This window comes from Oncorhynchus keta, chromosome 5 (genome assembly GCF_023373465.1).
Source record: "Oncorhynchus keta strain PuntledgeMale-10-30-2019 chromosome 5, Oket_V2, whole genome shotgun sequence".
Taxonomy (NCBI): domain Eukaryota; kingdom Metazoa; phylum Chordata; class Actinopteri; order Salmoniformes; family Salmonidae; genus Oncorhynchus; species Oncorhynchus keta.
This window is the reverse complement of record NC_068425.1, coordinates 31,921,104-31,948,037: the sequence shown is the minus strand read 5'-3', so window position 1 is coordinate 31,948,037 and position 26,934 is coordinate 31,921,104. Positions and strand designations below refer to the sequence as shown.

At 41.5% G+C, this 26,934-nt stretch overlaps 2 protein-coding genes across 5 annotated transcripts in view; both read left to right on the top strand.

The window, feature by feature from the left end:
- Window positions 1-12,549, top strand: part of LOC118376477 (ethanolamine-phosphate cytidylyltransferase-like) — a 37,740-nt gene extending 25,191 nt beyond the window's left edge. For both annotated transcript variants that reach the window (XM_052519614.1, XM_052519615.1), the window contains exons 9-13: window positions 1,465-1,542; window positions 1,744-1,809; window positions 5,720-5,785; window positions 8,472-8,560; window positions 10,785-12,549. In XM_052519614.1, the coding sequence (XP_052375574.1) occupies window positions 1,465-1,542; window positions 1,744-1,809; window positions 5,720-5,785; window positions 8,472-8,560; window positions 10,785-10,899 (414 nt within the window). In that variant the 3' untranslated portion in view covers window positions 10,900-12,549. The remainder of the gene's footprint in view (window positions 1-1,464; window positions 1,543-1,743; window positions 1,810-5,719; window positions 5,786-8,471; window positions 8,561-10,784) is intronic.
- Window positions 12,550-16,220: 3,671 nt separating this feature from the next.
- The window catches only part of LOC118375808 (guanine nucleotide-binding protein G(o) subunit alpha-like), a 36,488-nt gene continuing 25,774 nt past the window's right edge, over window positions 16,221-26,934 (top strand). Inside the window, exons 1-5 of one of the 3 annotated variants that reach the window (XM_052519612.1) lie at window positions 16,221-16,250; window positions 16,609-16,677; window positions 16,817-16,961; window positions 20,463-20,554; window positions 21,386-21,478. In XM_052519612.1, the coding sequence (XP_052375572.1) occupies window positions 16,227-16,250; window positions 16,609-16,677; window positions 16,817-16,961; window positions 20,463-20,554; window positions 21,386-21,478 (423 nt within the window). In that variant the 5' untranslated portion in view covers window positions 16,221-16,226. Of the gene's footprint in view, window positions 16,251-16,413; window positions 16,678-16,816; window positions 16,962-20,462; window positions 20,555-21,385; window positions 21,479-26,934 lie in introns of those variants that run through there. The other 2 variants (XM_052519611.1, XM_052519613.1) reach the window with 2 other exon arrangements.

The following is a 26,934-nucleotide window of genomic DNA, read 5'->3' as shown; positions in this document are numbered from 1 at the left end:
TGTTATAGTGGGGTTACACTTTGACCAGGTGAGTCTGACAAGCCATATGTTATAGTGGGGTTACACTTTGACCAGGTGAGTCTGACAAGCCATATGTTATAGTGGGGTTACACTTTGACCAGGTGAGTCTGACAAGCCATATGTTATAGTGGGGTTACACTTTGACCAGGTGAGTCTGACAAGCCATATGTTATAGTGGGGTTACACTTTGACCAGGTGAGTCTGACAAGTCATATGTTATAGTGGGGTTACACTTTGACCAGGTGAGTCTGACAATGTTATAGTGGGGTTACACTTTGACCAGGTGAGTCTGACAAGCCATATGTTAGGTGAGTCTGACAAGCCATATGGGGTTACACTTTGACCAGGTGAGTCTGACAAGCCATATGTTATAGTGGGGTTACACTTTGACCAGGTGAGTCTGACAAGCCATATGTTATAGTGGGGTTACACAGGTTTGACCAGGTGAGTCTGACAAGCCATATGTTATAGTGGGGTTACACTTTTTGACCAGCCATATGTGAGTTGACTTTGACCAGGTGAGTCCATATGTTATAGTGGGGTTACACTTTGACCAGGTGAGTCTGACAAGCCATATGTTATAGTGGGGTTACACTTTGACCAGGTGAGTCTGACAAGCCATATGTTATAGTGGCCATATGTTATAGTGGGTTACACTTTGACCAGGTGAGTCTGACAAGCCATATGTTATAGTGGGGTTACACTTTGACCAGGTGAGTCTGACAAGCCATATGTTATAGTGGGGTTACACTTTGACCAGGTGAGTCTGACAAGTCATATGTTATAGTGGGGTTACACTTTGACCAGGTGAGTCTGACAAGCCATATGTTATAGTGGGGTTACACTTTGACCAGGTGAGTCTGACAAGCCATATGTTATAGTGGGGTTACACTTTGACCAGGTGAGTCTGACAAGCCATATGTTATAGTGGGGTTACACTTTGGTCTATTGTCTCCTCAGTTGAGCTGTAAAAAAGATCATTTAGGCTGGGATTTGTAGGTCGAATACAGCCATTTATATATCAATAAGTATAAGTTCTGGGTAACAATTACTGTAATAATTGTGCATTAAAATGGACAAAAATGGCTTTTTAGCAAAAAACTATTTCTCAAGCAAGAATTTTGCAAGGACTGTCTAGGAGTGGTCTCCGTGGGGAGAGGAACATGTAAAAGTAGCTGTTATTGACAGAGAGGTTTGGAACTCTTTGTTATTGGTCTATTGACCAATTTACCGCCTGGTGATGTGGCTTTCAAAGGCAATGTTCCCTCAATGTTCTCGGTGATCCCATTCACGGTAAACGCTGCATATTTCAACTCAATCAGAAATGGCCTTTTAAAACCCACAATGCCTATAACCAACCCACTGTCAAATTACATCCTGACACTGATAGTGGACATTTGCATCATCTTATTCTTACTTTTGGGTTTTGTGTGAATTTTTCAGGAGGTGAATCGCTACAAAGGGAAGAATTACCCCATTATGAACGTCCATGAGAGAACACTCAGTGTGCTGGCCTGTCGGGTAAGTTCTCTCTCCTTCTCTTCCATAAGAGATACTGTACATCTCTTTTGTAAGTGTTATTTTGTAAATTGTGTGTATGCAGGGCTCCCTTGTGAAAGAGACCTTGGTCTCAACGGGACTGTTAAAATAAAGGTCAAGTAAAATAATGACAAGTGATGAGTATATTAATCTAATGTGCTTCTGTTCTGTTTCTGTCTGCAGTATGTCTCTGAGGTGGTGATTGGTGCGCCTTATGCAGTCACGAGAGAGTTACTAGACCACTTCAAGGTAAGGGCTCAAGACACTACACTTGTTCTGCAGAGCCATTTGAACAGGCTAACATTTGTGGAAACTCCCAAGGTTAGTTTTGGGTCTCATCCTGCATGGTATCTACAGTGGGTTAGTGTTGGGTCTCATCATGCATGGTATCTACAGTGGGTTAGTGTTGGGTCTCATCATGCATGGTATCTACAGTGGGTTAGTGTTGGGTCTCATCATGCATGGTATCTACAGTGGGTTAGTGTTGGGTCTCACGCTGCATGGTATCTACTGTGGGTTAGTGTTGGGTCTCATCCTGCATGGTATCTACTATCTACAGTGGGTTAGTGTTGGGTCTCATCCTGCATGGTATCTACAGTGGGTTAGTGTTGGGTCTCATCATGCATGGTATCTACAGTGGGTTAGTGTTGGGTCTCATCCTGCATGGTATCTACAGTGGGTTAGTGTTGGGTCTCATCCTGCATGGTATCTACAGTGGGTTAGTGTTGGGTCTCATCCTGCATGGTATCTACAGTGGGTTAGTGTTGGGTCTCATCATGCATGGTATCTACAGTGGGTTAGTGTTGGGTCTCACCCTGCATGGTATCTACAGTGGGTTAGTGTTGGGTCTCATCCTGCATGGTATCTACAGTGGGTTAGTGTTGGGTCTCATCATGCATGGTATCTACAGTGGGTTAGTGTTGGGTCCCATCATGCATGGTATCTACAGTGGGTTAGTGTTGGGTCTCACCCTGCATGGTATCTACAGTGGGTTAGTGTTGGGTCCCATCATGCATGGTATCTACAGTGGGTTAGTGTTGGGTCTCATCCTGCATGGTATCTACAGTGGGTTAGTGTTGGGTCTCATCCTGCATGGTATCTACAGTGGGTTAGTGTTGGGTCTCATCCTGCATGGTATCTACAGTGGGTTAGTGTTGGGTCTCACCCTGCATGGTATCTACAGTGGGTTAGTGTTGGGTCCCATCATGCATGGTATCTACAGTGGGTTAGTGTTGGGTCTCATCCTGCATGGTATCTACAGTGGGTTAGTGTTGGGTCTCATCCTGCATGGTATCTACAGTGGGTTAGTGTTGGGTCTCATCATGCATGGTATCTACAGTGGGTTAGTGTTGGGTCTCATCCTGCATGGTATCTACAGTGGGTTAGTGTTGGGTCTCACCCTGCATGGTATCTACAGTGGGTTAGTGTTGGGTCTCATCCTGCATGGTATCTACAGTGGGTTAGTGTTGGGTCTCATCCTGCATGGTGTCTACAGTGGGTTAGTGTTGGGTCTCATCCTGCATGGTGTCTACAGTGGGTTAGTGTTGGGTCTCATCCTGCATGGTGTCTACAGTGGGTTAGTGTTGGGTCTCATCCTGCATGGTATCTACAGTGGGTTAGTGTTGGGTCTCATCCTGCATGGTGTCTACAGTGGGTTAGTGTTGGGTCTCATCCTGCATGGTATCTACAGTGGGTTAGTGTTGGGTCTCACCCTGCATGGTATCTACAGTGGGTTAGTGTTGGGTCCCATCATGCATGGTATCTACAGTGGGTTAGTGTTGGGTCTCATCCTGCATGGTATCTACAGTGGGTTAGTGTTGGGTCTCATCCTGCATGGTATCTACAGTGGGTTAGTGTTGGGTCTCATCCTGCATGGTATCTACAGTGGGTTAGTGTTGGGTCTCACCCTGCATGGTATCTACAGTGGGTTAGTGTTGGGTCTCATCATGCATGGTATCTACAGTGGGTTAGTGTTGGGTCTCATCCTGCATGGTATCTACAGTGGGTTAGTGTTGGGTCTCATCCTGCATGGTATCTACAGTGGGTTAGTGTTGGGTCTCATCATGCATGGTATCTACAGTGGGTTAGTGTTGGGTCTCATCCTGCATGGTATCTACAGTGGGTTAGTGTTGGGTCTCACCCTGCATGGTATCTACAGTGGGTTAGTGTTGGGTCTCATCATGCATGGTATCTACAGTGGGTTAGTGTTGGGTCTCATCCTGCATGGTATCTACAGTGGGTTAGTGTTGGGTCTCATCCTGCATGGTATCTACAGTGGGTTAGTGTTGGGTCTCACCCTGCATGGTATCTACAGTGGGTTAGTGTTGGGTCTCACCCTGCATGGTATCTACAGTGGGTTAGTGTTGGGTCTCATCCTGCATGGTATCTACAGTGGGTTAGTGTTGGGTCTCACCCTGCATGGTATCTACAGTGGGTTAGTGTTGGGTCTCATCCTGCATGGTATCTACAGTGGGTTAGTGTTGGGTCTCACCCTGCATGGTATCTACAGTGGGTTAGTGTTGGGTCTCATCATGCATGGTATCTACAGTGGGTTAGTGTTGGGTCTCATCATGCATGGTATCTACAGTGGGTTAGTGTTGGGTCTCATCCTGCATGGTATCTACAGTGGGTTAGTGTTGGGTCTCATCCTGCATGGTATCTACAGTGGGTTAGTGTTGGGTCTCATCCTGCATGGTATCTACAGTGGGTTAGTGTTGGGTCTCATCCTGCATGGTGTCTACAGTGGGTTAGTGTTGGGTCTCATCCTGCATGGTATCTACAGTGGGTTAGTGTTGGGTCTCACGCTGCATGGTATCTACTGTGGGTTAGTGTTGGGTCTCATCCTGCATGGTATCTACAGTGGGTTAGTGTTGGGTCCCATCATGCATGGTATCTACAGTGGGTTAGTGTTGGGTCACATCATGCATGGTATCTACAGTGGGTTAGTGTTGGGTCTCATCCTGCATGGTATCTACAGTGGGTTAGTGTTGGGTCTCATCCTGCATGGTATCTACAGTGGGTTAGTGTTGGGTCCCATCATGCATGGTATCTACAGTGGGTTAGTGTTGGGTCTCACCCTGCATGGTATCTACAGTGGGTTAGTGTTGGGTCTCATCCTGCATGTTATCTACTATCTACAGTGGGTTAGTGTTGGGTCCCATCATGCATGGTATCTACAGTGGGTTAGTGTTGGGTCTCATCCTGCATGGTATCTACAGTGGGTTAGTGTTGGGTCTCATCATGCATGGTATCTACAGTGGGTTAGTGTTGGGTCTCATCCTGCATGGTATCTACAGTGGGTTAGTGTTGGGTCTCATCATGCATGGTATCTACAGTGGGTTAGTGTTGGGTCTCATCCTGCATGGTATCTACAGTGGGTTAGTGTTGGGTCTCATCATGCATGGTATCTACAGTGGGTTAGTGTTGGGTCCCATCATGCATGGTATCTACAGTGGGTTAGTGTTGGGTCTCATCATGCATGGTATCTACAGTGGGTTAGTGTTGGGTCTCACCCTGCATGGTATCTACAGTGGGTTAGTGTTGGGTCTCATCATGCATGGTATCTACAGTGGGTTAGTGTTGGGTCCCATCATGCATGGTATCTACAGTGGGTTAGTGTTGGGTCTCATCATGCATGGTATCTACAGTGGGTTAGTGTTGGGTCTCATCCTGCATGGTATCTACAGTGGGTTAGTGTTGGGTCTCACCCTGCATGGTAATCTACAGTGGGTTAGTGTTGGGTCTCACCCTGCATGGTATCTACAGTGGGTTAGTGTTGGGTCTCACCCTGCATGGTATCTACAGTGGGTTAGTGTTGGGTCTCACCCTGCATGGTATCTACAGTGGGTTAGTGTTGGGTCTCATCATGCATGGTATCTACAGTGGGTTAGTGTTGGGTCTCATCGTGCATGGTATCTACAGTGGGTTAGTGTTGGGTCTCATCCTGCATGGTATCTACAGTGGGTTAGTGTTGGGTCTCATCATGCATGGTATCTACAGTGGGTTAGTGTTGGGTCTCATCATGCATGGTATCTACAGTGGGTTAGTGTTGGGTCTCATCATGCATGGTATCTACAGTGGGTTAGTGTTGGGTCTCATCATGCATGGTATCTACAGTGGGTTAGTGTTGGGTCTCATCATGCATGGTCTACTTCTGCAGGTGGACCTTGTGTGTCATGGGAAGACAGAGGTGCATCCTGACAAAGATGGGTCGGACCCCTATGCTGTGAGTACCCTGTGCCTTTTTCTGACACAACTATGTTACTAAAAAACAATGTGCTGGTGCACTCCAATTGACACAAACTATAAAGCCATGGGAACTTGGTATAAGGTGCTCTTTGAAAGGGTAGTCTATGACTGGCAGAAAACTACAAGGCCATGGGGACTTGGTATGTTTTACTTTCACGTACAGTGGGGGAGTATTTAGTCAGCCACCAATTAAGTTCTCCCACTTAAAAAGATGAGAGAGGCCTGTAATTTTCATCATAGGTACACTTCAACTATGACAGACAAAATGAGAAAAAATATACAGAAAATCACATTGTAGGATTTCTAATGAATTTATTTGCAAATTATGGTGGAAAATAAGTATTTGGTCAATAACAAACGTTTATCTCAATACTTTGTTATATACCCTTTGTTGGCAATGACAGAGGTCAAACGTTTTCTGTAAGTCTTCACAAGGTTTTCACACACTGTTGATGGTATTTTGGCCCATTCCTCCATGCAGATCTTCTCTAGAGCAGTGATGTTTTGGGACTGTTGCTGGGCAACACAGACTTTCAACTCCCTCCAAAGATTTTCTATGAGGTTGAGATCTGGAGACTGGCTAGGCCACTCCAGGACCTTGAAATGCTTCTTACGAAGCCACTCCTTCGTTGCACGGGTGGCGTGTTTGGGATCATTGTCATGCTGAAAGACCCAGCCATGTTTCATCTTCAATGCCCTTGCTGATGGAAGGAGGTTTTCACTCAAAATCTCACGATACATGGCCCCATTCATTCTTTCCTTTACACGGATCAGTCGTCCTGGTCCCTTTGCAGAAAAACAGCCCCAAAGCATGATGTTTCCACCCCCATGCTTCACAGTAGGTGTCACGCCCTGGGCGAAGTATTTTGTGTTTTTCTTTATGTATTTGGTCAGGCCAGGGTGTTACATGGGTTTTTGTATGTGGTGTGTCGCTTAGTGGGATTGTAGCTTAGTGGGGTGTTCTAGGAGAGTCTATGGCTGTCTGAAGTGGTTCTCAATCAGAGGCAGGTGTTTATCGTTGTCTCTGATTGGGAGCCATATTTAGGCAGCCATATTATTTGGTTGTATTGTGGGTGATTGTCTTGATGTCCTTAGTCTGTGTTAGTTTGCACCAGTTAAGGCTGTTTCGGTTTTCACTACGTTTATTGTTTTGTAGAGTTTGTGTTTTGGATTCGTGTTACGTTGTGTAAATAAACATGGATCACGATATACGCGCTGCAGTTTGGTCCGACTCTCCTTCACCATTAGAAAACCGTGACAGTAGGTATGGTGTTCTTTGGATGCAACTCAGCATTCTTTGTCCTCCAAACACAAGTTGAGTTTTTACCAAAAAGTTATATTTTGGTTTCATCTGACCATATGACATTCTCCCAATCTTCTTCTGGATCATCCAAATGCTCTCTAGCAAACTTCAGACGGGCCTGGACATGTACTGGCTTCAGCAGGGGGACACGTCTGGCACTGCAGGATTTGAGTCCATGGCGGCGTAGTGTGTTACTGATGGTAGGCTTTGTTACTTTGGTCCCAGCTGTCTGCAGGTCATTCACTAGGTCCCCCCCCCGTGTGGTTCTGGGATTTTTGCTCACCGTTCTTGTGATCATTTTGACCCCGTGGGGTGCGATCTTGCGTGGAGCCCCAGATCCAGGGAGATTATCAGTGGTCTTGTATGTCTTCCATTTCCTAATAATTGCTCCCACAGTTGATTTCTTCAAACCAAGCTGCTTACCTATTGCAGATTCAGTATTCCCAGCCTGGTGCAGGTCTACAATTTTGTGTCTGGTGTCCTTTGACAGCTCTTTGGTCTTGGCCATAGTGGAGTTTGTAGTGTGACTGTTTGAGGTTGTGGACAGGTGTCTTTTATACTGATAACAAGTTCAAACAGGTGCCATTAATACAGGTAACGAGTGGAGGACAGAGGAGCCTCTTAAAGAAGAAGTTACAGGTCTGTGAGAGCCAGAAATCTTGCTTGTTTGTAGGTGACCAAATACTTATTTTCCACCATAATTTGCAAATAAATTCTTAACTCCTGCAAAGTGATTTTCTGGATTTTTTTCCCTCATTTTCTCTGTCATAGTTGAAGTGTACCTATGATGAATATTACAGGCCTCTCTCATATTTTTAAGTGGGAGAACTTGCACAATCGGTGGCTGACTAAATACTTTTTTTGCCCCACTGTAATTTAGCAGACGCTCTTATCCAGAGCAATTAGGGTAAAATGACTTGCTCAAAGGCACATCAACAGATTTTTCACCTAGTCAGCTCAGAGATTTGAACCAGCAACCTTTCGATTACTGGCCCATACACTTCACCGCTAGACTTCCTGCCACTGTATAAGATGCTCTTTGAAAGGGTAGTGTATGACTTGCAGAAAACCAAAGGGGATAATAGCCACCACTTTAGTAAACGAGAAATGTTGAACAATTTATCATGGGGCTTACAGTACTTTTCCCATCAAGGCAATCGCACATAAAAATGTAGGGATGAACTTCTTCATTTAAAAAGCCTTTGTTACTTGGTTACTAAGTGGTTACAATGTATTTGGAAGACTGATATAATATACAGTATTGTATATAATAACATATTCCGTTTTTTGCTAACTTTTATCCTAAGCGTGCAATGTCTAAGTGAATGTTTAAGTGTGGACTGTGTTTCTCTAAATGCAGGAGCCCAGGAAGAAAGGAATACTGCACACTGTGGACAGTATGAACAGCCTCACCACTGATAGTATTGTTCAGAGGATCATCAAAAACAGGTGAGGGCAGGAAGAAGTGAGATAACCTGGTATGTCACATCATCATGGTAATATCTCTGTAGTTTAAATGATGCTAATGTCACATCATCATGATAATATCTCTGTAGTTTAAATGATGCTAAGGTCACATCATCATGATAATATCTCTAGTTTAAATGATGCCAAGGTCACATCATCATGATAATATCTCTGTAGTTTAAATGATGCTAATGTCACATCATCATGATAATATCTATGTAGTTTAAATGATGCTAAGGTCACATCATCATGATAATATCTCTAGTTTAAATGATGCCAAGGTCACATCATCATGATAATATCTCTGTAGTTGTAAGGTCACATCATTATGATAATATCTCTGTAGTTTAAATGATGCCAAGGTCACATCATTATGATAATATCTCTGTAGTTTCAATTAAGCTAAGGTCACATCATCATGATAATATCTCTGTAGTTGTAAGGTCACGTCATCTTGATAATATCTCTGTACTTTAAATGATGCCAAGGTCACATCATCATGATAATATCTCTGTACTTTAAATGATGCCAAGGTCACATCATCATGATAATATCTCTGTAGTTGTAAGGTCACGTCATCATGATAATATCTCTGTACTTTAAATGATGCCAAGGTCACATCATCATGATAATATCTCTGTACTTTAAATGATGCCAAGGTCACATCATCATGATAATATCTCTGTAGTTGTAAGGTCACATCATTATGATAATATCTCTGTAGTTTAAATGATGCCAAGGTCACATCATTATGATAATATCTCTGTAGTTTCAATTAAGCTAAGGTCACATCATCATGATAATATCTCTGTAGTTGTAAGGTCACGTCATCTTGATAATATCTCTGTAGTTTAAATGATGCTAAGGTCACATCATTATGATAATATCTCTGTAGTTTTAATGATGCTAAGGTCACATCATTATGATAATATCTCTGTAGTTTCAATGAAGCTAAGGTCACAACATCATGATAATATCTCTGTAGTTGTAAGGTCACGTCATCATGATAATATCTCTGTAGTTTAAATGATGCCAAGGTCACATCATCATGATAATATCTCTGTAGTTTAAATGATGCTAAGGTCACGTCATCATGATAATATCTCTGTAGTTGTAAGGTCACGTCATTATGATAATATCTCTGTAGTTGTAAGGTCACGTCATTATGATAATATCTCTGTAGTTGTAAGGTCACGTCATTATGATAATATTTCTGTAGTTTAAATGATGCTAAGGTCACATCATCATGATAATATCTCTGTAGTTTAAATGATGCTAAGGTCAAACATTATGATAATATCTCTGTAGTTTAAATGATGCTAAGGTCACGTCATCATGATAATATCTCTGTAGTTGTAAGGTCACGTCATTATGATAATATCTCTGTAGTTGTAAGGTCACGTCATTATGATAATATCTCTGTAGTTGTAAGGTCACATCATCATGATAATATCTCTGTAGTTTAAATGATGCTAAGGTCACGTCATCATGATAATATCTCTGTAGTTTAAATGATGCTAAGGTCACATCATTATGATAATATCTCTGTAGTTTAAATGATGCTAAGGTCACGTCATCATGATAATATCTCTGTAGTTTAAATGATGCTAAGGTCACGTCATCATGATAATATCTCTGTAGTTTAAATGATGCTAAGGTCACATCATCATGATAATATCTCTGTAGTTTAAATGATGCCAAGGTCACGTCATTATGATAATATCTCTGTAGTTTAAGATGCTAAGGTCACGTCATTATGATAATATCTCTGTAGTTTCAATGATGCTAAGGTCACGTCATCATGATAATATTGGGGAAAAGTAAAGAAAGTCACACACTATATTACTCCCAGTAACCTTTCTCTACTTTGTAAGTGTAAGAACCATTTGTCTGAACCTGCACAGCATTTTGGGTATGCGTTTTCAGCTCCCACTATAACATGATATAATAACACTATCTGCCATTTAGCAGATTGTTTTATCCAAAGCGACTTACAGTCAGGCACGCATACATTTTACGTACAGGTCGTCCCGGGAATCGAACCCACAATCCTAGCGTTGTAAGCGTCATGCGCTACCAAGACATTCCAATGATACTATACTCTAAATCACAGAAGGGTAAATATTCCATGCGTTACCATGATGGTTTTAACCAATAGCCCTCTGCACACTATTGAAACCTCCCCTCTGTGTCCCCTGTGATGTAGGCTGCTGTTCGAGGCCAGGAACCAGAAGAAAGAGGCCAAAGAGATGGCTGTGATCCAGGCCATGAAGAGAAGAGAGGAGGAGAAGGGCAAGGAGAGGGCCCAGGCTGTGCTCTAGGACAACAGGCCCGAAGGAGCACTCCCACCACAAGGAACCATTGACCACCCTTAGGGTCAATCTGAGACGGACTAAACCTAATACATCTAACCCCCACCACCAATGCAGCGCAGTCAATCCACCTCATCTGGGTTCCAACTCCCAACCAACACCCTCCAGGTCACACAGTTTCCTTACCGACAGCCAGACAGCGAGCCTTTGTTATCAACATGCAGTATTCTTACAATGGGAGTTCTGTTGTAGGTTCCACATGGTAACATGTTAGGTGAGGCTGTTTTCTTTGTCTTAATATCTGTATGCATTTACATGTTCTTTATTTCTTATGGTTTGACAAACCACCTTAACAGTATAGACCTCTTACTGTCTCCCTTTCTCACGAGTTAGAACCAGACAAGGAACCAGAAGGGCCAACATAGTCACTGAGTTATAACCAGACAAGGATCCAGAAGTCCCAACATGGTTACTGAGTTATAACAAGACAAGGAACCAGAAGGCCCAACATAGTCACTGAGTTATAACCAGACAAGGAACCAGAAGACCCAACATAGTCACTGAGTTATAACCAGACAAGGAACCAGAAGGCCCAACATAGTCACTGAGTTATAACCAGACAAGGAACCAGAAGGCCCAACATAGTCACTGAGTTATAACCAGACAGGGAACCAGAAGGCCCAACATAGTCACTGAGTTATAACCAGACAAGGAACCAGAAGGCCCAACATAGTCACTGAGTTATAACCAGACAAGGAACCAGAAGGCCCAACATAGTGACTGAGTTATAACCAGACAAGGAACCAGAAGTCACTGGGTTATAGCCAGCCAGACAGGGAACCAGAAGTCCCAGCCTAGTCTTGTGGAACCAGACAGGTGTGTCTCTAAACAAATCTGGCTGTGCAAGTTAAAGCCAGACTAATATTTGTTTTCTAAATAATTATCATAACACAAGTTATTTTTCTTGGGGTTGATTGAGCTTTATTTAAACAGGAGAATTATGAATGATTCATTTCTGGGAGAAATAGTGTGGTTAGGTTGAAGTCTGTCGGCCGAGGCTTGGGCTTGTTGCTTTGGAGACCCATCAAACCACCTCTGCTGCTCCTCGCACAGCGATTGTTGAACAACCAACACATTGGATGCATCCAAAATGGCACCGTTTTTCCTATATAGTGTTTAACAGGGACCTGATGGTCAACAGTAATGCATTAAATAGGGAATAGGAAGTCATTTCAGATGCAGCCGTTGTCATTCTCCAAGGGACTGTTGCTGCTGTCATCGTGGCAATAGGCTGATCCCCTCACAACTTACAGTCCTATCTTATCTATCTCTGTATATATGTACTGTATGTATTTATTATAAATTAATATTAACCAGGAGAACTCTCTGGAAGATGTTGAAACCACTAGAGGTGTTCAGGGGTGGGTTTGAAAATGTACCATCTCTGTGAGAGCCTATTGGTCGATTTTACCTTGGGAAAAGCTGAGGTCATTAATGATTCAAGCTTTCTATCAGAGACTACCCTCAGATTTCTATCAGAGACTACCCTCAGCTTTCTATCAGAGACTACCCTCAGCTTTCTATCAGAGACTACCCTCAGCTTTCTATCAGAGACTACCCTCAGCTTTCTATCAGAGACTACCCTCAGCTTTCGGACAGTTTTAATCCGTTTCTAGAAGAGAAACAAAATTGAATATTAGACTCTTAGAAAAAAGGGTTCCAAAAGGCTTATTCGGCTGTGCCCATAGGAGAACCCTTTTGGGTTCCAAATAGAAACCTTTTTGGTTCCATTTTGAGTCCAGGTAGAACTGTTTTGTCAACCAAAAAAGTTTCTACCTGGAACCAGAAAGGGTACTTCAAAGGGTTATCCTATGGGGACAGCTGAATAACCTTTTTCGGTTCTATATAGCATCTTTTGTGTAGATGGGCCAACCTATGGGACCTCATGTAGATAATACTACCAGAACGTACTGACTGGAACTGTTCTATGTTATAGAATGAATCTATAATATAGATAGAACGGTTCTCCACTATAACAAATGCAAACTATTATTCCAGGACCCATTGTCCAACCTTTGAGCGCAGTTCTTGTTTTAACCACAGCAGGTCCCTCCTCCTCTGTAAAAGACACAACCTATCCCTGTACATTCTGGTAGAGCACTGAACTGAGTTTTAACCACAGCAGGTCCCTCTTCCTCTGTAAAAGACACAACTTATCCTTGTACATTCTGGTAGAGCACTGAACTGAGTTTTAACCACAGCAGGCCCCTCCTCCTCTGTAAAAGACACAACTTATCCTTGTAAGAGCGTCTGCTAAATGACGTAAATGTAATGTAAATGTAGAGCACTGAACTGAGTTTTAACCACAGCAGGTCCCTCCTCCTCTGTAAAAGACACAACTTATCCCTGTACATTCTGGTAGAGCACTGAACTGAGTTTTAACCACAGCAGGTCCCTCCTCCTCTGTAAAAGACACAACTTATCCCTGTACATTCTGGTAGAGCACTGAACTGAGTTTTAACCACAGCAGGTCCCTCCTCCTCTGTAAAAGACACAACTTATCCCTGTACATTCTGGTAGAGCACTGAACTGAGTTTTAACCACAGCAGGTCCCTCCTCCTCTGTAAAAGACACAACTTATCCTTGTACATTCTGGTAGAGCACTGAACTGAGTTTTCACCAGATGCTTTTAATGGCAAATTATTTTAAACGATAGGAGATGATGAAATATGTACGGTGCTGTTAACTTAGATAAACTAATGACCTTTTACTGTCATACGATCAAAAGTCTTAATCAAACCTCTGGAGAAGAAATCATCATTTCAAAACGTTAATCGGATTAAATACTATATTTTTCATACATGTATATTTTTCAGTCAGACCACCTCGACATAAACTCTGGTTGGTTTCATATGTTTTAAAAGCATATAAAATATTGTCTGTCTATAAAGTTGGAATGTATTCAATGTACTGTATAGGCTACAGTGATCTCCTATGTATGTTATTGACAACTCTGATCTTCTAAATGACAAACGCTGTGGAATTTGGTACAGTATATTATCATTGTCAATAATAACAACTCCATCTAAAAAACTGTGTTGGTCATCTTGACCTTGTCTCCTTATTTAAATAAATGATTTTACTAATAGAAGGTGTGTTAGGGCAATCATTTCCCTGCCTAGTTGTTCTTAAAGGGCCAATTTACCACAACATTTATTTTATTTTGTTAATTAGACCATGCATATCAGCAGTTAAGGTCTCTATTCAATCAGTATCACTGAAATTCAGTGTTACAGCGCGGTTGCAATTTAAAGGCAAAGTTCACGGGTTAGCAGAGACTGCATTCACGGTACAAGCTGCATATGTTGGCTCAATCGGAAATGACCTGTGAATTTCGATCAGGCAATCTGTAACGCTTCTGCAATACAGATTGAATAGAGCCATACGTTTTCAAGATAGAGAACTTTAGATAAAAATACAAGTGTGATGATGGTGTGATTTGCATCATCACACTTTTAGCATTTTACTAAAGGTGCTCTATCTTGACAACTTAGGGTCTTGCACCATATCTACAGTGGACTAATGAGCAAAATACTTGAAGATAGTTTGAGTAAAGTGATCTTTATAGTCAAAGGAATTATAAAGGTAATCATCATCATTCATTAAAGAGTATGAGGTCATGTGTTAGACAGATAAGTGAACCTTTGATCAGCCTAAATTAGGGTCAAATTGCATCTATCAATCACTTCACACTACAAAGTCAGGAAATGTCAGTTGATTACTTTGACCATTTTTTATTAGCCAGAGCCTAATTAGTGTGCAGTATATCCTCATACAGAAATGTGATATATTGAATATACAGTGGAGAATGAACACTTTCTATGAAGTAGGACAACATTTGTACAATGCTTTATATTATAATGTCCTTTATAATGTGTTATGACACTGATTATACACTGAGTGTACAAAACATTACCCTCCTAATATCTTGTTGCAACCCCTTTTGCCCTCAGAACAGCCTCAATTCGTTGGGTCATGGACTCTAGGTGTTGAACGTGTTCCACAGGGATGCTGGCCCATGTTGACTACAACGCTTCCCACAGTTGTGTCAAGTTGGCTGGATGTTCTTTGGGTGGTGGACCATTCTTGATGCACACGGAAAACTTGAGTGTGAAAAACCCAGCAGCATTGCAGTTCTTGACCGACTCAAACCGGTGTGCCTGGCACCTACTACCATACCCGTTCCAAGTCACTTAAATATGTTGTCTTGCCCATTCACCCTCTGAATGGCACATATACACCATCCATGTCTCCATTGTCTCAAGGCCTACAAATCATTCTGTAACCCGTCTCCTCAACTTCATCTACACTTACTGAAGTGGATTTAACAAGTGACATCAATAAGGGATCATAGCTTTCACCTGAATTCACCTGTTTAGTGTGTGTCATGGAAAGAGCAGGTGTTCCTAATGTTTGGTACACTCAGTGTAAGCATCTATAATAGGGAAGGGAAAGGGAATAACTCAGAAGTGGTGATAAACTCTGTATGATGTTTTTATTGATAATGAACTATAATGAGTTATAAGGCTTTAATGTATTATTATAGCTATACTTGTTTGGAAACACAGACAATATAGTTTTTAGACACATTAGGCCTTATACTGTAGCGATCCTGCTATATGAGCCACTTTACAATTCCCACCAATTCAGTTAACCCTATTGACGCAATGCATAGGGTTTCACGCCAGTCTGAGACCAATGTCTGCTACATTGGTGTCAGAAGTGGGATGGCGGCTGTGAGGTCATCGGAGCTCACGGGCCTGGACATGTGAGGGGTTGGAGTAGCGATCCTCGCTATATGAGTCAGGTTACAATTCACACCGTTTCTATTGGCACAATGCGTAGAGTGTTTGTTTTTACGCCTGGATCACACCTACTGTAATTCGTTTTTAAACACCTCGATCACACCTACATCGTGATTGCGAAAAATGGTACGCAGCATCATCTGGATGTGTGCAACAAAAATTCAATATTCACCTGCTACCATTTCAAACCGTCTACGCATACAATTTGATGCATATGTTCGACAAATCCAATGTATGCACCACACAGAACACACTGCAACGCAATGCTCCAAGGTAAACACACAGTTCCATTGTAAATGAATGTACTTATGGTGTCCCAAAACACAAATATTATATCCGTGTGATCGAGGCGTTACAGTGGCAATCAGCAGTTAAAACAATAACAAAACACATCCCCGCCCCTGTTTTCGTAAAAAAGCTGAGGAATGAGGCTGGAGAAATGTTACCACTCAAATTCATAGACAGCTATGGATGCAAGGAATGACCATCTATGATGTAAACATTCTAGTTTTAACCATGTTGAGGCTATATAGTGTTTGTTTACAAGAGCACGTAATGTATTATAAAGCACTATGCATGTGTTTGTTTAAATAAAGCGATCAATTTAGTTATAGAACACTGTAATAGGTATTTGTAGGCTTTAATTAAATTCTGCTTCAGTCTCGCGCTCGTGATTGGTATCTTCATGATATGAGCACGGGTCTTCTCCACTAATAATCCACAGGTGTTATCTGTTAGGTCAGTTAGCGGCAAGATTTGACCAGTGAGTAGTATAATCTATAGAAATGAATTGGACATATTCAATGTTATTGAGGTTTACCTAATTGATCTTTATCGCGTGTTGAATTTTCAGCCCCAGTTTGTAGCAAACGTTACCTCAAAGATGTTCCGCTTTTTCAATATTCTGCCAGCCCCTCTGCAGGTATATCAAAATGTTGTTTTTGTTTGTGTTAACGTGTACCCCTCATTTGTTTTTCAAGCAAACATCTCCGGACAATCGTTATGCGATATTCTAATAGAACATACTGTATCTTCGACTAAAGTTTACTTTTCAAACCTAGATGTGCGTGAGATCAATTTGCATTCACCCCGTACCCGACGTTACTGAGGATGAGAAAAGGGCGAAAATTCAAAGCTCTAATATAGAACGAGATTTGTTTGAACAAGCCAAGCTTGAGGTGAACGTGATCAAAATATTGCTACTTGGTAAGTTTGTGTGCGTGCGAGGTGTATGTGTTGCAACAACCGTCTCACACAATTTCGTATTATTATGTATGGAAATCCGAGACCCCTAAATATGATATGTTATCTTTGGTATGGTTACTTGAGACCGATGGTTACTTAATGCCAAAATTAAAGGAGTTTGTCTGGGTGGGTATAACACACATTTCTAGAAACACAGTGGATAATTATAATTTAGGCTACTTTTGAACTACTTTTATCTACTTTGCAACTACTTAGCGTGTTAGCTAACCCTTCCCAATTATGTAAAGTACTTAAGAAAATATACTTTCAAGTAGGCCCTCCTGCTGTAGTTTGTGATATCTGTACTTCACTATTTATATTTTTGACTACTTTTACTCCACTACATTCCTAAAGGAAATAATGCACTTTTTACCCCGTACATGTTCCCTGACACCCAAAAGTACTCGTTACGTTTCGAATGTTTAGCAGGACAAGAAAAGTGTCCAATTCACACAATTATCAAGAGAACATCCCTGGTCATCTCCTGCCTCTGATCTGGTGGACTCACTAAACACAAATGCTTTATTTGTAAATGTATAAGTGTTGGTGCTGTGTTTGCATAATATGAGGAATTTAAAATGATTTATACTTTTGATACTTAGTTACACTGCAGAAATCACCCTGCCATTGGTTGCTAAAACTCTAATACACCGAACTAAAATATGAATGCGATATGCAACCATTTCAAAGATTTTACTGAGTTACAGTTCATATAAGGAAATCAGTCAATTTAAATAAATTCATTAGGCCCTAATCTACGGATTTCACATGACTGGGAATACAGATATGCAGCCATTGGTCACGGATACCTTAAAGAAAGGTAGGGACGTGGATCAGAACCAGTCAGTATCTGGGGTGATCACCATTTGCCTCATGCTGTGCGACATAATCATGCAGTGCTTAGAGTTGATCAGGCTGTTGATTGTGGAATGTTGTCCCACTCCCCTTCAATGGCTGTGCGAAGTTGCTGAATATTGGTGGGAACATGAACATGCTGTTGATCCAGAGCATCACGGACATGCTCAATGGGTGACATTTCTGGTGAGTAAGGTCTGGTGAGTATGCAGGCCATGGAAGAACTGAGTCATTATCATCTTCCAGAAATTGTGTAAAGATCTTTGCCACATGGGGCCGTGCAGTATCATGTTGAAACATGAGGTGATGGCGGCGGCTGAATGGTATGACAATGGGCCTCGGGATCTCTTCATATTCAAATTGCCATCGATAAATTGCAATCGTGTTTGTTGTCCATAGCTTATGACTGCCCATACCATAACCCCACCACCGGGGCACTCTGTTCCCAACGTTGACAACTGCAAACTGCTCACCCACACACTGTCTACCATCTGCCCGGTACAGTTGAAACTGGGATTCATCCGTGAAAAGCACACAATTCCATCGTGCCAGTGGCCATCGAAGGTGAGCATTTGCCCACTGAAGTAGGTTACGGTGCTGAACTGCAGTCAGGTCAAGACCCCGGTGAGGGCGATGAGCATGCTGTTGATATTCCCTGAGACAGTTTCTGGCAGTTTGTGCAGAAATTCATAGATTGTGCAAAACCTACAAATTAATCAGTTGTCCGGGTGGCTGGTCTCAGACGATCCCGCAGGTGAAGAAGCTGGATGTGGAAGTCCTGGCCTGTGGTTACATGTGGTCTGCAGTTGTGAGGCCAGGTGGACATACTGCCAAATTCTCTTAAAACATTGTAGGAGGCGGCTTATGGTAGAGAAATTACCATTACATTCTCTGGCAACAGCTCTGGTGGACATTCCTGCAGTCAGCATGCCAATTTCACGCTCCCTCTCAATTGGATGACTTGTGGTTAGAGCGTTGGGCCAGTAACCGGAAGGTTGCTGGATCGAGTCCACAAGCTGTCAAGGTAAAAATCTGTCGTTCTGCTCCTGAGCAAGGCAGTTAACCCACTGTTCCCTGGGTGCCAAAGACGTTGACGATTATGGCAGCCCCCCACACCTCTCTGATTCAGAGTGGTTGGGTTAAATGTGGAAGACATATTTCAGTTGAATACATTGTTGGACAACTGACTAAATATCCTCCCTTTCCCCTCAACTTGTGGCATTGTTGTGTGTCAAAACTGCACATTTTTTTTTAGTGGCATTGTATGGTCCCCAGCACAAGGGGAACCTGTGTAATGATGCTGTTTAATCAGCTTCTTGATATGCCACATCTGTCAGGTGGATGGATTATCTTGGCAAAGGAGACATGCTCATTAACAGGGATGTACTAAATTCGATCAAAATAATTTTTTTGTGTATATGGAACATTTCTGGGATCTTTTACTTCAGCTCATGAAACATGGCACCAACACTTTGTGTTGTGATTTTTTTTGTATTTGTGTAGTTTGCCTAATTTCAGTTTGTAACAAAATAAGCTGCTCTAGTGTAGAGAATCATTCAACCATCTAAACTCTTTTGAAATATATTTTCCATACATACATTTGAAGACTCAAAAGAAATTGTGCACATAGAACAGATCTACCGCTTCTTAGACTTGCGTTCAAGTAGAGTAATAGAACTATAACTCATATTTCTACAGTGTGAATTTGGCCAGGCCACCCAAATAGTTACAGCAATTACATTTATTTTTTGATAATTAAGCCTATTTAAAACCAAATACTCTTGAGTCATTTTCTATTAAGGTATCTTTACTTTTACTCAAGTATGAACGTTGGGTATTTTTCCACCACTGACCCTGACCTTAACCATTTTAGCTACCCATTTGCCGAACCTTAAACCTTTAACCTAACTCCTAAACTTAACCCTAACCTTATAATGCAAACGGTTGTACCTTGTCAGCTCGGGGGTTTGAACTTGCAACCTTCCAGTTACTAGACCAACGCTCTAAACACTAGGCTACCCTGCCACCCCAAATTTAGAATCTCAATATGTACAACTTTAGCATTTTAGCTAATTGTCAACTTTTGAACTACTTGATACTTTGCAACTACTAGCATGTTACCTAACCCTTTCCCTAACACTTCCTCTAACCCTTTAACCTAATTCCTAAAATTACCTCTAATGTTAGCGAGCTAGCTAACCCTTCCTCTAACCCTTTAACCTAATTCCTAAACTTACCTCTAATGTTAGCGAGCTAGCTAACCTTAGCCACCTACCTGGAATTCATAACATATCAAATGTTTTGCAGATTCCTAACATATTGCATGCTTTTTATGAATTCATAACATGTAATAGAAATGGTCATTCTTAACATATCATACGAAATGGGTGATAGCCATCCACAAATGAATACATACATACGAAACGCAACATATCATAGTAAATGCGGTGTCTCGGATGTATGTACAGAAAAATACAAAATGCTCTGAGACCAGGTTGGTTGCAAATCACAAATATGGCCAACCATGTCACTGCAGAATATATTTAATGTGTTTTGTGATTTAAGTTCCCATTAGATTGCACTGATGTGATGACTACTTTGTTCCAGGTGCTACAGAGAGTGGTAAGAGTACCATGGTCAAGCAGATGAAGATCATCCACAGTCATGGCTTCTCCAAGCCAGAGCTTATTAGCTTTAAGGTGCTGTACACTTTACCCTCCTTGTCACAACACATTCGAGAATCACTGCCATGTTTTTTTCTTTAAAGGGGATTCTTGTCTTTGTTACATTACATTCTCACTATTCTAAAGAACCCAGACAGGTCCATAACCTGTTATGTTGTTGGCTTAAAAAGGCTGTATTCAACAGTCACGATACCATGATCAATGCATACTGCCCTCCGTTAATACTGTATGCTTCCATTATGTAAGAAAATGCTCTTACTGATGCTTAATCGAATAGTGTTTTGGCTGGACAGGGCCCTGATGTAGCTGATAGTGACTCCACTTGGGAGATTAGGGAGGGAGTTGTTGCGTCTGGATGTATGGTATAGGAGCTGGGGTTTGGGAAAGGTGATTCTACCTCCTCCCAATCAGACCATGGAGGTAGAAGAGCTTAGGTGTGGTTAATGGTAGCTGTATACTGTTCAAACCATGTTTTTTTTACCGTGTACAGTCCTTGGCTAGGGGTCTGTAAAGGTGGGTGTTACGTTATTGAACATTTTACATTCACATAGAACAGGCATGAATATCTGTCTGGTAGAATAGGGAATCATTATTTTTGTTCTATCTGCAGTGTTGTGAAGAATAGCCCAGTCCCAGTGCTCAATAGTCACCCCTCTCTCTCCCTCCCTCTCTGGCTCACCATCCAAAGTATTTAAACTGAGCCCTCCATGAGTGATTCCATCAGACTACTGAACTTTCTCCATTAGCGAACATTTATTGATTTACATGTTTGTCTTGATGTATTCACACTTCATATTTTAGCTGTCATGTATACTGAAATAAAACTCAAACTCCCTCCCGTCACAGGCTGCAGTGTTGGATAACCTCCTGACCTCCATGAAGTTTGTGCTGCGCGGCATGGGACTGCTGAGGATTAATCTGGCCAACAAGAAGAACAAGGTGAGGGAGAAGAGCTAGTAGCTAGTCTTGGAGCATCATGTCATACTTACTGACCACCTTGTTAGGACCTTTTGATTTGACCATTTAAAATAAGTAGTTACTCCAGGCAACAGATGCATAAACCACAACTAGCAGAGGGTACTAGCCAGAAGACTATTTGTAGTCTTCTATCAAACAGATACATAAACCACAACTAGCAGAGGGTACTAGCCAGAAGACTATTTGTAGTCTTCTATCAAACAGATACATAAACCACAACTAGCAGAGGGTACTAGCCAGAAGACCATTTGTGGTCTTCTATCAAACAGATACATAAACCACAACTAGCAGAGGGTACTAGCCAGAATACTATTTGTGGTCTTCTATCATACAGATACATAAACCACAACTAGCAGAGGGTACTAGCCAGAAGACTATTTGTGGTCTTCTATCAAACAGATACATAAACCACAACTAGCAGAGGGTACTAGCCAGAAGACTATTTGTAGTCTTCTATCAAACAGATACATAAACCACAACTAGCAGAGGGTACTAGCCAGAAGACTATTTGTAGTCTTCTATCAAACAGATACATAAACCACAACTAGCAGAGGGTACTAGCCAGAAGACTATTTGTGGTCTTCTATCAAACAGATACATAAACCACAACTAGCAGAGGGTACTAGCCAGAAGACTATTTGTAGTCTTCTATCAAACAGATACATAAACCACAACTAGCAGAGGGTACTAGCCAGAAGACTATTTGTAGTCTTCTATCAAACAGATACATAAACCACAACTAGCAGAGGGTACTAGCCAGAAGACTATTTGTGGTCTTCTATCAAACAGATACATAAACCACAACTAGCAGAGGGTACTAGCCAGAAGACTATTTGTAGTCTTCTATCAAACAGATACATAAACCACAACTAGCAGAGGGTACTAGCCAGAAGACTATTTGTGGTCTTCTATCATACAGATACATAAACCACAACTAGCAGAGGGTACTAGCCAGAAGACTATTTGTGGTCTTCTATCAAACAGATACATAAACCACAACTAGCAGAGGGTACTAGCCAGAAGACTATTTGTGGTCTTCTATCAAACAGATACATAAACCACAACTAGCAGAGGGTACTAGCCAGAAGACTATTTGTGGTCTTCTATCATACAGATACATAAACCACAACTAGCAGAGGGTACTAGCCAGAAGACTATTTGTCGTCTTCTATCAAACAGATACATAAACCACAACTAGCAGAGGGTACTAGCCAGAAGACTATTTGTGGTCTTCTATCATACAGATACATAAACCACAACTAGCAGAGGGTACTAGCCAGAAGACTATTTGTGGTCTTCTATCATACATTTACATTTAACTCAGGGTACTAGCAGACGCTCTTATAAACCACAACCAGAGGGACTACAAATTTGTGTCATTCATCTTATGACATAAACCAGTGGAACAGCCACTTTACAATATTTGTGTCTTCATCTAAATCTTTTAGCAGAGGGGGAGGACTATTTGTATCTTCTATCAAACAGAGGTACCACAACTAAAGGGAGAAGACTATTTGGGGTTTAGCAGAGTGTCTCCGAAGACTATTTGTGGTCTTGATTGATACATAAACCACAACTGCAGGGGTACTAGCCAGAGACTATTTGTGTCTTCCACCATAAACCACAACTAGCAGAGGGAGCCAGAGACTAGTCTTCTATCAACAGTTAAACCACAACTAGCTGAGCGGGAACTGTACTTCCTCAGTTGTAGGGAGGCAGAGACAGGCCAGAGGTGGATAAACACAACTGCCCTTGTTTGGGTGTAGGGCCTGATCATACAGATACATAAACCACAACTGCAGAGGTACTGGAGGTATTTGTGGTCTTCTATCAAACAGATACATAAACCACACCATGGTCTTGTAGCGGATAGCAGACTTCTATTTGTGGAAGCCAGATACATAAACCACAACTAGCAGAGGGTACGTAGCCAGAAGACTATTTGTGGTCTTCTGGGAAGATACATAAACCACAACAGCAGAGGGTACTAGCAGAAGACTATTTGATGAGTCTTTGTACAGATACATAAACCACAACAGGCAGGGTAGCCCAGCCAGAAGACTATTTGCAGTCTTAATCAAACAGATACATAAATGACAAGTGCCTGGCCAGAAGACTATTTAGGTCCTATCATACAGATACTAAACCACAACTCCTGTGTGAGAAGACTATTTGGGTCTTCTATCATACGGATACATAAACCACAACTAGCATGAACCACAGACTATTTGGGTCTTCATCAAACAGATACATAAACCACAACTAGCAGATGTTAGCCAGAAGACTATTTGTGGTCTTTGTCATACAGATACATAAACCACAACGCCATTTGTGGTTCTTAGCAGCATCTGGGTACTAGCCAGAAGACATTTGTAGTTATCACCGTGATGGCGAGATCATGGAATAGCCAGAAGACAGTCTTCTATCATACAGATACATAAACCACAACTAGCAGAGGAAGAGACAGCTCCAGATCTTGCAGAGGTTCAGAAGACTATTTGTGGTCTTGATCATACGATCATAAACCACAACTAGCATATGTCTGCCAGACATTTGCACAGATACATAAACCACAACTAGCAGAGGGTAAAGCCAGAAGACTATTTGTGGTCTTCTATCATAGCAGATGATAAAGACCACTAGCAGAGGTTACTAGCCAGAAGACTATTTGTGGTCTTCTATCAAACAGATACATAAACCACAACTAGCAGAGGGTACTAGCCAGAAGACTATTTGTAGTCTTCTATCTGGGATACATAAACCACAACTAGCAGAGGGTACTAGCCAGAAGACTATTTGTAGTCTTCTATCAAACAGATACATAAACCACAACTGGTACTAGCCAGAAGACTATTTGTGGTCTTCTATGTACAGGTAAACCACAACTAGCAGAGGGTACTAGCCAGAAGACTATTTGTAGTCTTCTATCATACAGATACATAAACCACAACTAGCAGAGGTACTAGCCAGAAGACTATTTGTGGTCTTCTATCAAAACCACAACTAGCAAGGTACTAGCCGATATTTGGTCATAAACCACAACTAGCAGAGGGTACTAGCCAGAAGACTATTTGTAGTCTTCTTTAACAGATACATAAAGCGCAACTCCGTGATAAACCAGATACATAAAACAACTAGCAGAGGGTACTAGCCAGAAGACTATTTGTGTCTTCTAGTCAGATACATAAACCACAACTAGCATTTGGTATAGCCAGAAGACTATTTGTGAGATAACAGATACATAAACCACAACTAGCAGAGGGTACTAGCCAGAAGACTTTTGGTCTTCTATCAAACAGATACATAAACCAGAAGCAGAGGGATACTGGTTTGTGGTCTTCTATCATACAGATACATAAACCACAACTAGCAGAGGGTATCGAGAAGACTATTTGTGGTCTTTTTTCAGAAGCAGAGGGTGCAACTATTTGTGGTCTTCTATCTTAAACCACAACTAGCAGAGGTACTAGCCAGAAGACATTTGTGGATACAGATACATAAACCACAACTAGCAGAGGGTACTAGCCAGAAGACTATTTGTGGTCTTCTATCAAAAGATCTAAACCACAACTAGCAGAGGGTACTAGCCAGAAGACTATTTGTGGTCTTCTATCAAACAGATTAAACCACAACTAGCAGAGGGTACTAGCCAGAAGACATTTGTGGTCTTCTATCAGACAGATACATAAACCACAACTAGCAGAGGGTACTAGCCAGAAGACTATTTGTGGTCTTCTATCAAACAGATACATAAACCACAACTAGCAGAGGGTACTAGCCAGAAGACTATTTGTGGTCTTCTATTGACAGATACATAAACCACAACTAGCAGAGGGTACTAGCCAGAAGACTATTTGTGGTCTTCTATCAAACAGATACATAAACCAAAAGGGTACTAGCCAGAAGACTATTTGTGGTTACAGATACATAAACCAACCACAACTCAGAGGGTACTAGCAGAAGACTATTTGTGGTCTTGGGGACAGATACATAAACCACAACAGCAGAGGGTACTAGGAAGACTATTTGTGGTCTTCTATCAACAGATACATAAACCACAACTAGCAGAGGGTACTAGCCAGAAGACTATTTGTGGTCTTCTATCAAACAGATACATAAACCACAACTACCAGAGTGGTACTAGCCAGAAGACTATTTGTGGTCTTCTATCATACAGATACATAAACCACAACTAGCAGAGGAGGAAGATTTGTGGTCTTCTAACAGATACATAAACCACAACTAGCAGAGGGTACTAGCCAGAAGACTATTTGTGGTCTTCTATCAAACAGATTAAACCACAACTAGCAGAGGGCTGCCAGAAGACTATTTGTGGTCTTCTATCATACAGATACATAAACCACAACTAGCAGAGGGTACTAGCCAGAAGACTATTTGTGGTCTTCTATCATACAGATACATAAACCACAACTAGCAGAGGGTACTAGCCAGAAGACTATTTGTGGTCTTCTATCAAACAGATACATAAACCACAACTAGCAGAGGGTACTAGCCAGAAGACTATTTGTGGTCTTCTATCATACAGATACATAAACCACAACTAGCAGAGGGTACTAGCCAGAAGACTATTTGTGGTCTTCTATCATACAGATACAGCCCACATTATTGAAAGATGGTCTCTATTCACACCCTCTGGTAATGATGCAACACATTCTGTACCCCCATTTAACACATGTTGACCTAACAGGATCATACAGTGTAACTAGTCAGCCCAGTTTTAGACCTACATCTCTGCCCTTAGTCATAGCTTCCTCCTTTTGAAACTGTAGAGCTCAGATGTCACGTTAGATGTCAGCCTTGCTCTGGTATTCTCCTAGCTACGTCCCTAACATGATCACAAGCCATATAGTGAAGTTTAAAGGCCTCTTTGCCTCACATCTTTCTTGACCTCACTAATAACGACAAGTGGACACAGGGACTGGCATTTATCTTCTACATCTGTCATTATGATTTAGTTGGGTTGTTCATTAGGACCAAATGGAAGAAAAGACTGAAACCGAGAGGGACTACCTGGACTAGTCCAATAAGAAACACTAATTTTACATAGCAAAACTCAAATAAAAAAAGCATATGTCTTTCATCTCCTAAAGAACAAGACCCAAGACAGCACATATTCATCATATAACTAGAGCAATGCCATCGGGGATATGCCAAATAAAAATGTGATTTGACATTTTATTTTATTCACATTTTCAAACAGTCCATTTATATTTTCCAATGGGGTCTATACATTTGGATGAGTTTTCTTTTTTTGTCTCGCCTGATTAGCCTCGTTTCACTGCTAAAAATAAAATTAAACCATCTATTGTTCAGCGAAATAACAACACAATGTCAAATACAGGTAGCCTTGTCAAATAATTAACATCCAATCACATTAACCGTTATTCTCTTGCAGG